Source organism: Mobula birostris, chromosome 12 (assembly GCF_030028105.1).
Source record: "Mobula birostris isolate sMobBir1 chromosome 12, sMobBir1.hap1, whole genome shotgun sequence".
Taxonomy (NCBI): domain Eukaryota; kingdom Metazoa; phylum Chordata; class Chondrichthyes; order Myliobatiformes; family Myliobatidae; genus Mobula; species Mobula birostris.
This window is the reverse complement of record NC_092381.1, coordinates 80148986-80163609: the sequence shown is the minus strand read 5'-3', so window position 1 is coordinate 80163609 and position 14624 is coordinate 80148986. Positions and strand designations below refer to the sequence as shown.

Here is a 14624-nt window from a genome sequence, read left to right as displayed (position 1 = left end):
CAAACTCATTGAATTTAATTCGGGGATTTGGAGGTTTAATATCATTCAAGATAATGTTACCTCAGTGAGGAAAATCTCCTTCTCTTTAAATCTGGAGGGGGAAAAAAAATCAATCAAAATGGAAAACATCTAAACACAAATTAAAATCTCACCTACACAGTGAAGTACAAGTGCTAGACCTGTGCAGATATTTAAAAAACTGTAGAAGCATGTCTGTCCATACGTTATCACAAATGTTAAAACGCACATCAGGTATGCATTGTGGTGACTAAGCCCCTGGGGACATTCTGAATACACACAATACTTATGCATATTAGTCTTTGCCTGACGTTTGCAATGTGACAGGTGATGTTAGAATTTGTAACCAACTAGATTGTACAAGTCCTAAATCACATGTAATGACATGTTTTTCTCAAGGTACTTAATTTTAGTCATAGGTAGTATGCCAAGGTGAGAGGTGGAAGGAGCTTTAAAAGGAGGTAAGTCATTCAAAGCCTTGACTACCTTGGATACACCTTTGTTCCTTCCTCAGTAACTCCACAAGTCACATATTGCTCATTCTCACTCTAATTCTGAGAGTGGGCGATGCCTGCATAATTATCTTAATGTTGGGTGGTGGTCGAACAACAGCACCAGAGCAAAGTCTGAGTAATTTTTAATCAATGTATGTATACTGTATGTTACCTTGAGTTTCCTTTTCTTACAGCATTTACAAGAATTGCAATCAAATTTATGAAAAACCAGTTATGAACAAAGATTGACAAAGAACCAATGTACAAAAGAAGACAAATCATGCAAATAGTTTGAAAGAGAAAATAAGTAGGTTGTGTTGAGCTGAATGAAGTTATCCACACTGGTTCAGAGGCCTCATTGATGCAGAGCAATAACTGTTCCTGAACCTGGTGATGGAGGACTTAAAGGACTTTCCTGTACCCCCTATAAGGTTGTTTAATGTCATTTGATGTGCACAGGTATAAGTAAAGTGCGAGACCATGGATCTGCACCTGGAAAGTCTTCACTCTCCAGGGCGCAGGCCTGGGCAAGGTTGTATGGAAGACTGGCAGTTGCCCATGCTGCAAGTCTCCCCTCTCCACGACACCAATGTTCTCCAAAGGAAGGGCAAGGGCCGATACAGCTTGGCACCAGTGTTGTCGCAGAGCACTGTGTGGTTAAGTGCCTTGCTCAAGGACACAACACACTACCTCGGCTGGGGCTCGAACTCACAACCTTCAGATCACTAGTCCAATGCCTTAGCCACTTGGCCACGTGCCCACACACTTACAAGTGTAAAGAGAAGGAAATAATTGTTACTCTGGATCTGATGCTGCACAAAAAAAAAACACAATAGATAAAGAACACATAATAATAATAAAAAACATACAATACATATAAATACATAAGATAGCTTATATACATAGATTGATCGTATGTCCATAAAGTGACACTAGGCTGAACATAAGGTGACTAATGGGAAATAATAAAATAGGGGCGGAGTTAGTGGGTGGAGGTGTTGATCAGCCTCAGGGTAAGTAACTCTTTTTGAGTCTGGTGGTCCTGGCATGGATGCTACATAGCCTCCTCCCTGATGGGTGTGGGACAAACAGTCCATGAACAAGGTGGGTGAGACTCTTCATGATGTTACTGGCCCTTTTCCGGCGTCTTTCTGTATACATGTCCTTGATGGCGGGAAGGCTGTTGCCAGTAATGCATTGGACAATTTTAACTACACATTGTAGAGCATTCTTGTCCGCTGCAGTGCAGTTTCCGTAGCAAGGAGTGATGCAGCTTGTTAGGATGCTCATTGTTGAGAATCTGTAGAATGAAGTGAGTGTGGAGGTGCAACGTGCAGCTCTCTTCAGCCTCCTCAGAAAGTAGGGGCAGTGGTAAGCTTTCTTGACTGTGTAGGATGTGTTCTGGGACCATGAGAGGTTGGGTTTGATGTACACTCCCATGAGTTTGAAACTGCTTGTAGTTTGCATTGCTGTGCCATCAATGTAAAGGGGGGTTGTGAGTGCTCCTGAAGCCGACAACCATCTCCTTTGCCTTGTTGACATTAAGGAAGAGGTCAATTACCTGGTGCCAGTCCTTGAGCTCTTCCTGATTGCTTGACCGTACAGTTATGCATGAGCAGAGGGTTCAGCAGTCAGCTCAGCACATGGCCCTGGGCTGGGGGGGAAACCATGTTAAAGATAATGGGGAAGGAGGAGCAATTGTGCATCCTGACTATCTGGGGTCTGTTCGTTAGGAAGTCCAACACCCAGTTGCACAGTGGTGTATTTAGAACAAGGAGCAGGAATTTTTTCACCAAGGTCAGTGGGAAAATAGTGTTAAATGCCAAAATGAAATCCAGAAACAGTGTTCTGACAGACTTGCTTTCTAGCTGTGTCAGGGCCAGGTGAATGACAGATGCTATGACATCTTCGGTAGAGCAGTTCTGTCAATAAGCATTCTGGTGAGTGTCCAGTGTGGCGGGAATGGAGTAGTTATCAGCAGGTAGTAGCATGAAGAGGGTCTGGCCTGGGTAGGGGGGTCCTTGATGATGGATGCTGCTTTCTTGTGGCAGCTCTCCTTGTAGATGTGCTCAATGTTGGACAGGGCTTTTCCTGAGATGGACTGGGTTGTATCCACCACTTTCTGTAGACTTCTCAGTTCTTAGGCATTGGTGTTTCCGTACTAGGCCATGATGCAAACAATTCGGAGACTCTCCACTGCACATCTATAGAAGTTTGTCGAAGTTTTAGGTAACGTGCCGATTCTTCTAAGAAAGTAGAGGTGCTGTCATGCCTTCTTTGTGATGGCACTTACATGTTTATGTGATAGCACATGGGGTTGACACATAAAGATCCAGGAGAACTGGAAGCAAGGTTCTCTTGCAAAGACTTAACACACAAACATGAACATACATGTTCGTATATACATGCACATTTATACGCATAGACACATACTCACAAAGTGTACATCTACACATGAGCCAATGCACAGATACATAGAAACATAGAAACATAGAAAATAGGTGCAGGAGTAGGCCATTCGGCCCTTCGAGCCTGCACCGCCATTTATTATGATCATGGCTGATCATCCAACTCAGAACCCTGCACCAGCCTTCCCTCCATACCCCCTGATCCCCGTAGCCACAAGGGCCATATCTAACTCCCTCTTAAATATAGCCAATGAACTGGCCTCAACTGTTTCCTGTGGCAGAGAATTCCACAGATTCACCACTCTCTGTGTGAAGAAGTTTTTCCTAATCTCAGTCCTAAAAGGCTTCCCCTCTATCCTCAAACTGTGACCCCTCGTTCTGGACTTCCCCAACATCGGGAACAATCTTCCTGCATCTAGCCTGTCCAATCCCTTTAGGATTTTATACATTTCAATCAGATCCCCCCTCAATCTTCTAAATTCCAACGAGTACAAGCCCAGTTCATCCAGTCTTTCTTCATATGAAAGTCCTGCCATCCCAGGAATCAATCTGGTTAACCTCCTTTGTACTCCCTCTATGGCAAGGATGTCTTTCCTCAGATTAGGGGACCAAAACTGCACACAATACTCCAGGTGTGGTCTCACCAAGGTCTTGTACAACTGCAGTAGTACCTCCCTGCTCCTGTACTCGAATTCTCTCGCTATAAATGCCAGCATACCATTCGCCTTTTTCACCGCCTGCTGTACCTGCATGCCCACTTTCAATGACTGGTGTATAATGACACCCAGATCTCGTTTCACCTCCCCTTTTCCTAATCGGCCACCATTCAGATAATAATCTGTTTTCCTATTTTTGCCACCAAAGTGGATAACTTCACACTTATCCACATTAAGTTGCATCTGCCATGAATTTGCCCACTCACCCAACCTATCCAAGTCACCCTGCATCCTCTTAGCATCCTCCTCACAGCTAACACTGCCGCCCAGCTTCGTGTCATCCGCAAACTTGGAGATGCTGCATTTAATTCCCTCATCCAAGTCATTAATATATATTGTAAACAACTGGGGTCCCAGCACTGAGCCTTGCGGTACCCCACTAGTCACTGCCTGCCATTCTGAAAAGGTCCCATTTATTCACACTCTTTGCTTCCTGTCTGCTAACCAATTCTCTATCCACATCAATACCTTACCCCCAATACCATGTGCTTTTATGTTTGCACACTAATCTCCTGTGTGGGACCTTGTCAAAAGCCTTTTGAAAATCCAAATATACCACATCCACTGGTTCTCCCCTATCCACTCTACTAGTAACATCCTCAAAAAATTCTATGAGATTCGTCAGACATGATTTTCCTTTCACAAATCCATGCTGACTTCGTCCGATGATTTCACTGCTTTCCAAATGTGCTGTTATCACATCTTTGATAACTGACTCCAGCAGTTTCTGCACCACCGACATTAGGCTAACCGGTCTATAGTTCCCCGGTTTCTCTCTCCCTCCTTTTTTAAAAAGTGGGGTTACATTAGCCACCCTCCAATCCTCAGGAACTAGTCCAGAATCTAACGAGTTTTGAAAAATTATCACTAATGCATCCACTATTTCTTGGGCTACTTCCTTAAGCACTCTGGGATGCAGACCATCTGGCCCTGGGGATTTATCTGCCTTTAATCCCTTCAATTTACCTAACACCACTTCCCTACTAACATGTATTTCACTCAGTTCCTCCATCTCACTGGACCCTCTGTCCCCTACTATTTCTGGAAGATTATTTATGTCCTCCTTAGTGAAGACAGAACCAAAGTAATTATTCAATTGGTCTGCTATGTCCTTGCTCCCCATAATCAATTCACCTGTTTCTGTCTGTAGGGGACCTACATTTGTCTTTACCAGTCTTTTCCTTTTTACATATCTATAAAAGCTTTTACGGTCAGTTTTTATGTTCCCTGCCAGTACACACACACACACACACTCATTCACAAAAACACCCATATTCCCAGTTGATGTTCTATGTGCACATAATGGGCTTAGTGGTCTTTATCAGCTTCCAAAGAGTGATCAGCTGGACTACACAGGTCATAAGGAAATTCCAGGTGGAAGTGTAGTCATAGTATAATGACAAAATGGAGAAGAGCTTTGAGCAAGCAGCTTTTGCAAGTGAGCATAAGGCTTGAAGCTCCACATTTCTCCCTGCACCAGAAACAACACCCTTATCACCACACCTACAGAAAAGCAATGAGCTTATCATTAGAGCTATCTAATGTTTTAGATAGTAAACCTAAAACAGATAGTAGATGTACTCAGAGAGTGGTTGGTGTGTGGAATGCACTGCCTGAGTCAGTGGTGGAGGCAGATACACTAGTGAAATTTAAGAGACTACTGGACTGGTATATGGAGGAATTTAAGGTGGGGGTTTATATGGGAGGCAGGGTTTAAGGGTCGGCACAACATTGTGGGCTGAAGGGCCTGTACTGTGCTGTACTGTTCTATGTTCTATGTTTTAGCACATTTTGTGACCTTGGGTCATGTCAACCACAGAACAGATAATTTTGCAAGCATCATGCCTGTGACAATGTAGGAAGTGTGGAAATCGATTGGTGTACAGCAAGTTCTTACACTTTGCACTGAGATAAGAAACCAAGTGACCGGATCTAATGATATAAGTCGGAAGGTAAACGCGATGAGGTCAGGAAGCATAAACTTCTGCTTTTACTTGCAATGATGGTACAGCGTCTTTTCCATCCATCAAGGAGAAAAGCCTATGTTCTACCCCTCAGTTCCCAGCTAACACTTCTGACAGAGCTGTGCTTACAGTACCTACAAAAGTACTCACCCCCACCATCCCCCCCCCATATGTTTGGTTTACAACATTGAATCACAGTAGATTTAATTTGGCTTTTTTTGACCCTGGCCAACCGAAAAATAATCTTTCATGTCAAAGGGATAACAGATCTCTACAAAGTGATCTAAATTAATTACAAATATAAAATACAAAATAATTGATTGTGAAAGTATTCACCCCCTTTAATATGACACACCAAATCATCACTGCTGTGGCCAATTGGTTTTAGAAGTCACATAATTAGTTAAATGGCGATCTGTTTTTGGAGACCTGTGTGCAGTCAAGGTGTCTCAATTGACTGTAGTAAAAATACACCGGTATCTGGAAGTTCCAACTGCTGGTGAGTCACTATCCTGGCAAAAACTACACCATGAAGACAAAAGAACGCTCCAAGCAACTCCACAAAAAGGTCATTGAAAAGCACAAATCAGGAGATGGATGCAAGAAAATTTCCAAGTCACTGAATACCCCTTCGAGTACAGTTAAGTCAATTATCAAGAAATGGAACAAATAAGGCACAGCTGTAAATCTGCCTCGAGCAGGCAATCCTCAAAACTGAGTGACCGTGCAAGAGGGGACCTAATGAGGGAGGCCACCACGAGACCTTTAACAGCTCTGGAGGAGTTCCAATCTTCAGTGTTTTATACTTAAAATTAATTTAGATCATTTTGTAGAGATCTGTTTTCACTTTGACATAGAAGAGTCTTTTTGTGTTGATCAGTGTCAAAAAAAGCCATAGTTAAACCACTGTGATTCAATGTTGTAAAACAATAAAACATGAAAACTTCTAAGGGTGGGGGTGAATATCTTTTATAGGCACTGTATATTTCACATTATTTTCTTATGGCATAGAAGGGCATTTGGCCCTTCAAATCTAGGCCGGCCTTTAGAGACAATTCCATTACTCCACTTACTTTCCTGGATCCTTTCTTTGCACAAAGGTCCGTGAACGCCCCTAACCCTACCTCCTAACCACCGCCCGCCCCAGCCTCCCATTCCTCTGGCACCTACACCAGGGCAATTTAATGTAGCCAAGTAATCTATTATCCCTGGGATAAGGGAAGAAACCAGAACACTTGGTGGAAATCCGTGCAGTCACAGAATGAACGTGCAAACTCCATACAGGCAACATGAATTTGCGTGTCAAGATTATGTAGAAATTTAACACAAGGTAAACGTCCATCTGATTTTGACAATGAAAACTTTGAACCAGTGCAAATGAGCCTCAAAGGAAAAAGGACTATTTAAAGTCAGACTGATTCATTGAGCATTGCTTTATTTACTTTATAGCTACCTTTGCAAGGTACCCCATGCAAGGCTTATTGAGAAAGTAAGGAAGCATGGGATCCAAGGGGACCTTGCTTTGTGGATCCAGAACTGGCTTGCCCACAGAAGGCAAAGAGTGGTTGTAGACGGGTCATATTCTGCATGGAGGTTGGTGACCAGTGGAGCGCCTCAGGGATCTGTTCTGGGACCCCTTCTCTTTGTGATTTTTATAAATGACCTGGATGAGGAAGTAGAGGGATGGGTTAGTAAGTTTGCTGATGATACAAAGGTTAGGGGTGTTGTGGATAGTGTAGAGGGCTGTCAGAGGTTGCAACAGGACATCGATAGGATGCAAAACTGGGCTGAGAAGTGGCAGATGGAGTTTAACCCAGATGTGTGAAGTGGTTCATTTTGGTAGGTCAAATATGATGGCAGAATATAATATTAATGGTAAGACTCTTGGCAGTGTGGAGGATCAGAGGGATCTTCGGGTCCGAGTCCATAGGATGCTCAAAGCAGCTGTGCAGGTTGACTCTGCGATTAAGAAGGCATGCGGTGTATTGGCCTTCATCAATTGTGGATTTGAATTTAGGAGCCAAGAGGTAATGTTGCAGTTATATAGGACCCTGGTGTTATGGTCCAGTCCGTGAAGTCCGTGTTCCGGTCCATGGTTCCTTGTTCCAGGGTTTCTGGTTTTCCCCCGTTTCTGTTGTGGGCACATGTTTCTCGTTTTGGGGCTGAGACATAAATACCTCTGCAAACCAGTAATTCCCTGTTTGACTGACCTGTTCCCCTCCTTGTCTCCTCCCTCCCCCTCCCCCTCTCTCTCCCCCCTCTCTCCCCCCCATCTCCCCCTCCCTCATCTCCCCCCTCTCCTCTTACTTCCCCCTTCCTCCTTCCCCCTTCCCCCCTCCTCACCTCCCCCGGCTCTCTGCCTGCTCACCTAGCCTGGAGACCCGAAGTTTTACTGCTGGAGCAAGACCGGAATCTGGTTAGGTCAAGAAAAGGAACTGTCTTTCATTGTGTGGGATTGTCTCTCTGTGTCCTTGCCTTCGCTAGGTGGGTCTGGCATTTGCCACCACCTTGTGTTGGGATCCATCTCTTCATGTTCAGTGTTCTGTGTATGAGTCCCAGCCCTACATCCTGTTCTCAAGGAGGGGTCCCGGCTCTGTGTTATGTGTGTGAGTCCCAGCTCTACGTCCTGTTCCCAAGGAGGGGTCCCGGCTCTGTGTTCCATGCTCCTGTCTCTCCTAGTCCAAGGCTCCATGCTCCTGAAGGCCCTTGTCCTGTCTGTGCCTAGTCCAGTCCTATCTGAGTCCTGTCCATGTGTCTTTACCTGTCCTTGTGTCTTGCCCTACCCAGGAGTTCCTCACCCAAGCCATGCTAAGTCCTGTAGCCTCGTCTTGTCCTCGCCTAGTTCTGGAGTCTGAGCCTGAGTCAAGTCCCAGGTGCTGGGTCCTTGCCCAGTCTCCGGCTTGGAGCCCATACCCAAGCCTCTGCATTTCAGGACCCAAGACCCCAGCCTGCAGGCCTCAAGACCAAGACCCCAGCCTGCAGGCCTCGAGACCCCAGCCTGCAGGCCTCGAGCCTCGAGACCCCAGCCTGCAGGCCTCAAGCCTCGAGACTCCAAGCCTGTCTCCAAGCCTCAAGACCCCAAGCCTGTCTGCAAGCCTCCAGACCCCAAGCCTTTCTCCAAGCCTCGAGCCTCGAGACCCCAAGCCTGTCTCCAAGCCTCGAGACCCCAAGCCTGTCTCCAAACCTCGAGCCTCGAGACCCCAAGCCTGTCTCCTAGCCTCAAGCCTCGAGCCTCCTAGCCTCGAGATTTACAAGGATGTTGCCTGTACTGGGGAGCATGCCTTATGAAAACAGGTTGAGTGAACTCAGCTTTTTCTCCTTGGAATGACGGAGGATGAGAGGTGACCTGATAGAGGTGTATAAGATGATGAGAGGTGTTGATCATGTGGATAGTCAGAGTCTTTTTCCCAGGGCTGAAATAGTTAACACAAGGGGGCACAGGTTTAAGGTGCTGGGGAGTAGGTACAGAAGAAATGTCAGGGGTAAGTTTTTTACGCAGAGAGTGGTGAGTGCGTGGAATGGGCTGCCGGCAACGGTGGTGGAGGCGGATGCGATAGGGTCTTTTAAGGGACTTTGGGATAGGTACATGGCGCTTAGAAAAATAGAGAAATTACCCTAGTAATTTCTAAGGTAGGGACATGTTTGGCACAACTTTGTGGGCTGAAGGGCCTGTATTGTTCTGTAGGTTTTCTATGTTTCTATGCTTTGCAAAAAAACAATTAGAACATAGAGGAAATGTTGATGCTCAAAACTACCATGATTCCTAAACATTTACAAAACATCTAACTGATGGAAAATAGAACAACCACTTAAAATCATAAGAAACATGGAGGCAACAAATAGGGCACTTAGCTCTCAAACTCACTCCACATAAGGTTACAGCTGACCCAACTTTGGCCTCGATACAACTCATCTGTGTTCTCCCAATACCCCTTGACTCATCTGCAGCTCAAGTATCTATCAGTCCCTGCCTTGGTTGAATGCACTAATTTCACCTCCTCAGATTTCTGAAGTAGGACATTTCACAGTCATAATGCTGTGACAAAATTCCTCCCCATCTTTGACATCACTGAGCAACTCCCTCTCCTGAAATTAGTTCAGGATGCATAGTCTAAAAAACACTCACAACACAGTGTGAGCATTTATACTTGTGCGTTGGTGTGTCTGCGTCGCTCTGCAATTCGGACACATCGTGCATGCGCACACACCCGCCCGTGCAAGGCTTCATGGTCATGGGAGTCTTTCTCGGGGTAAACAAGTTTAAAGCAAGCATCTTTTTTCATAAAAGCGAAATGTGTCCTCCATAATTTCGGAGGTCTGTAGAGCTTCATGGAAAGCATTGCAGCCAGAGTTTCTTCCCTGCCCTTCAGTCGCCCAGTGGGAAGCTATTGCAGTGTAGGAGGAAATGCGATGCTACCAAGCGGACCAATCACAGTTGTTGCGGTCTGCGTTGCCGCTACGCGTAGTTACATTTTGGGAGAGGTGCGCGTCAGGCTACGGTGTAGGGATCCGCGTCGGCTCTGCGTAGGGTTTGCAGCGATGCCATACCTACAACATCGATTTGACGCAGAAGTATAAATCAGCCTTAAAATTCAGGCAAAGTAAGACAGAGGCCCACAATTTTAATTAATTTATAGATCAGTCTCTTAAAAACTCAGATTAATGCAGAAGGACAGTAACCAAGCCAAGTTAGTTCTGTTTTATTTTAAACTCCTTTAAACAGACATCTGCATTTTTGCAGTTACGTCAAAGCTGTACAAATGTCCCAAAGTGCACTGTTAAGTTTGTTCACGTCAACAACCAAATCAAACCTGATATGCGGCAGGTCACATCCTTCAAGGATTTGAACCATTTAAAATCCTTTTGCATTATCATTAATCTCATTTCCTGTGGCTGTTTGTTGACACGTTGTTTGCTTTCTCCTAATGAGCCAAGAATGTTGTTTGTGCCCTAGCGACATAGGCAAGCCTAATCTGATCTGCCTTGAGGTAACCTGAAGCAGGACATGCGTCAGCACTGGGTTCCCAGCCCAGGATCTTGAAACCAGTTTCAATTTGTTGTTATAAACAGTAAATCATCCTTCACTCTAGTCACAGCTAATCCACACCCACAAGCGAAATGGGTGTGTATGCCTGTGCGTATATATAAGGAGGCAGAAGAGGAGAAGGGGCAGATACTGTCAGCTCTTGCCAGAGGGATAGTGACAGGAGTATAACTGAGGAAATCCAGCAGCAGCTTCTAGTGAAGAAAAACATGCAGAAGTCCCTGATTTTGCTTGTGCACTCAAAACATTCTCCAAGCAAAACTGAATACCAGAGCAAACAGGACGAGATGCAAACGAAAATGCACAAACAGAGCTTGTAAGTAATAAGTAATAAGCAATAAACCCTGCATTAACAGCTGTTACACCACCTAGTGTAAAGCTTCTTGTTTCATGTCTGCCTCTCTGGGTAGACAGATTTAACTTTTGCACTTTCAGAGTTTTAGATCTACTTCTGCTTTGCATAGTACTGACCAACTATTTTCAGAACTGTAAAAAATCATTGCTTCAGTAAAACAAAGATAATTGCTAGAATTATAGAGCATTGCCCGAGATTTGAAATCTAATTGTAGACAATAGGGCAATGTCGCTTTGCATTTCTTTTGGAATTAACACTGTAGGTTTTTGCTTCACTATTTTCTCACTTTACTTGTGGAGTTTTGAGGAGAAAGAAACATCTTTTGGATTATAGGTTATTATAGTTATACTTCTCCTGACATTCCTAATGTCTGTATCTTTTCCTTTGCAGTATTAAAGAGCTGAAGAATCGGTGTTCACACCTATTGCAGCATCAGAAGACAACCACCAATTCCTCTCAACATGCAAAGGTCAAACCAGGAGGAGGAAAAATCATTTTAAAGTAAGTTGCTGTGCCTACTTAAACCTTGGTGCTCCAAAACATTTATTTGAAATGTGCATTTGTAACCTTGAATGCAAAGACGTCAATAATCATTTTATTTCTATTTCTCCACAGTCCCACCCATGAAGAAGTACTGAAATGGGCTGAATCACTGGACAACCTACTGGGTCATAAATGTAAGCAGCTTACTGTACATCACTTATGATCAGTTGCCTCTCTGTGCTGATTACCCTTCCTTCTTTGGAATATAATGAGAAGTTCTGAATTCCCATTAAATCTGTCCAAGAGGGAAAGGCACTCTTTAAAATTCAGTGCCCAAAGTAAATAATCTGATGCTTTAATGGAAAATTGCAACCTACTTAAATCCAAATAATACACTTAGAGATATAAAAACATGGAAGTTTAAATCCTGAAGTTTCATTTCATTTTTTAAAATCCTTCATAACATTGTTACATAGATTCTACTGCATAGATTCTTTTACAGTTTGACTTGAAAGAAATTAATTCAAGTTCTAATAATGTAAAGTCAGGTGATATTAATGTGATGAACATTAAGAATAATGTTCACCCTTTCCCTAGTAACATTTGCACATTGCATTACGTGCTGCATAAGTAAGCATTATGGCCAGCAGTAGCAAAGAGTAGCAGTAATCTGCACTGCAAATATCAGAGTTATAATATTATGGGCTTTAGAAAGTCAACAGAGCTGTTAAGAAATTTTAATGTAATTACCATGACAATTGAGGAATGAAGTAGCATGAAGTAATGTATTATTTCTTTTTTCTTCTCTCCAGATGGGCTGATTGCCTTTAAAACGTTCCTTAAGTCTGAGTACAACGATGAGAACATTGAGTTCTGGCTGGCCTGTGAGGACTACAAGAAAATTAAGTCACCCACAAAACAAGCCTCCAGAGCAAAGAAGATCTTCTCAGATTTTCTTGAGCCAATGTCTCCTAAAGAGGTAATTGTTGACTGACTTCTTCCTATCGATTATCAGGGTTTACTTCATTGAAAACTAAACAGGCATCAATGTCCATGGGATCAATTATAATGATAGACTGAAGTAGAAGCTCCACAGTAGTGCTGGTTCAATATGTACATAATGATTACTGACACACATGGACAAGACAAGTCTCAGACTCCGTTCTGCGTGTGTGGTGAGCACAAAGGCTCTACATTCTTCCTGCGTTAAAGGTACTCAACAAGTGAAGCTGCACCAACGCAGGGGCATAAACAGTCAATGTTTTGGGCTGAGACCCTTCGTCAGGACAAGGAGCTCAGTCCAAAACATCAACTGTTTATTCCCCTCCATAGATGCTGCCTGACTTGCTGAGTTCCTCCAGCAATTTATGTATGTTGCTCAAAATAGCCAGCATCCACAGAATCTCTTCTTTGACAATCACCCTTAGCTGTCTGCAATAATAGAAGTAAACAAATGTCGTAGACGAGACATGTTAATGCTGACAAGAGCTCTGCAGCAATCACTAATAGTGTTACAATTTATTTTTTATAACAGATTAATGTGGATTACTATACTAAAGATGCAATCACCAAAAACCTTCAACACCCAACCTGCTCGTGCTTTGAAGTTGCACAGAAGAAGATCTACGCTTTGATGGAGAATAATTGCTATGCAAGGTTCCTTCAGTCAGATATCTACCAGAACATACTCAACAACAGTCTCGACCATCACCAAACATGAACATGCTCATTCGTTCAAAGCAAATCTGAAGATGACCTCTTGTCGAGATGTGGTTGTTTTCTTTGCTGTGAGTAAAGCACTCCATGGGAAAGGACTGAAAGCTAACAACTCGTTGGACGTGAACAGTGAAAGGCCAAGACGAGGTCCCAGAAAGGATAGAGAAAAGTCCAATGAAGCCTTTTGAAAGGCAGAGAGAGAAAAGTAACAATGGCCCACTGTGAGCAGAAAACTCAGTGGCTTACCAGAGCCAAGTTATCTGCGTGGAGGTGAAGGAGACAAAGCAGAGTGCAGAGCCTCCAGGAAGACAAAAGGACCTTTGGAGGTCAGGAAGCCTGCCCTGCCTTTGAGAGAGAGAAGAGAAAAGTTAGTGAGGAGAGAGGTGCATGTTGCACTGGCAGTGCACCAGCAGTAAAAAGTGCATTGACACAATGACAATGCTTTCATTTAATAGTACTTAAGATCTATATAATTAAATGTGTGATTGCTTAGTCTTTCAGTGTACTTATCTAACATTGGAAAATGCAAAATCTTCCTCTGTAATCTCTAATAAGATTGGATTTGTGCTTCCAGCTGTCTAGATAGTTAGTCGGATCTAATACAGCTATCCCCAACTTGAAATATTTAGGGATAGAGAGAAGATTAACTGCTCCAAGTTTGCACCATGTTATCCCTGTAAAAAGCGACTTGGCTGACTGCTTAAGATCTGATATCTTCGTGTAACTAGTGATTGCCTGGCTTCTCACACTATCAGTGTTTCTGTTGGACATGATCCAAAGTGTACAAAGCCAATCGATCATAGAGTCAGTAAAAGATTTTTAATCATTTTAATGTACTGAAGCTGAACTTTGGATGATGACCCTTCAAATCCAATGTATAAACCGTGCTTTTGTGCTTCATTTCAAAATGCAACCCAACCTTCATTACCTATATCACTTCTTGATACTTAACCAAGCTCAGAACTTTAAAGGGTGTGGCGGGGTGGTGTGAAAATATTCAGAGATGTGATTTACAGACCAACATTGTGCAGATGCTAAAACTGTATTCTTGCCTGTGATGTGAACAACTTAAACATATGTTGATTCAGTTATTGAAGAATTCTGAATTAATAGGTTATAAATAAAGTTATTTGAATTCAGCTCAGATGTTATACCAGATTTTTTTTGTGCTTCTAATTTTTTTATAGTAATCTCACTCTTTCATTAAGCCTTAAATGCAATTACATTCTATAAGGTGATACAGTTGTGGGACAACATTAAGAAGTCACAGTAGAGGTTTGATTGGAAGCAACTGAATTTTCACCATATACTTATCAGCAGATTGACCCCATGAAGGCAGAAACCAACAGTAGTAATTGGGAGCTGGTGAACCCTGTGAAGTATGGCGTGGGGACCTCCCTGGCTGAGGAATGATAATGAGAAAGGC

General features: G+C 43.3%; 1 protein-coding gene across 1 annotated transcript; it reads left to right on the top strand.

Moving 5' to 3' along the window:
- The first annotated feature begins 10740 nt into the window (after positions 1-10740).
- LOC140206074 (regulator of G-protein signaling 21-like) lies at positions 10741-14337 on the top strand. The gene is made up of 5 exons (XM_072274198.1): positions 10741-10960; positions 11390-11500; positions 11615-11676; positions 12295-12461; positions 13017-14337. Exons 1-5 carry the CDS (start codon positions 10854-10856, stop codon positions 13200-13202), a joined length of 633 nt encoding a protein of 210 aa, XP_072130299.1. The 5' UTR covers positions 10741-10853; the 3' UTR covers positions 13203-14337.
- The last annotated feature ends 287 nt before the right edge of the window (positions 14338-14624 follow it).

Bases quoted from the DNA above. Each gene is read 5' to 3' on its own strand.
- LOC140206074 (XM_072274198.1), top strand. From the start codon at position 10,854: ATGCAGAAGTCCCTGATTTTGCTTGTGCACTCAAAACATTCTCCAAGC. The intron at 10,961-11,389 runs GTAAGTAATAAG...TTTCCTTTGCAG, and splicing joins AAAATGCACAAACAGAGCTT to TATTAAAGAGCTGAAGAATC. The intron at 12,462-13,016 runs GTAATTGTTGAC...TTTTTATAACAG, and splicing joins AGCCAATGTCTCCTAAAGAG to ATTAATGTGGATTACTATAC.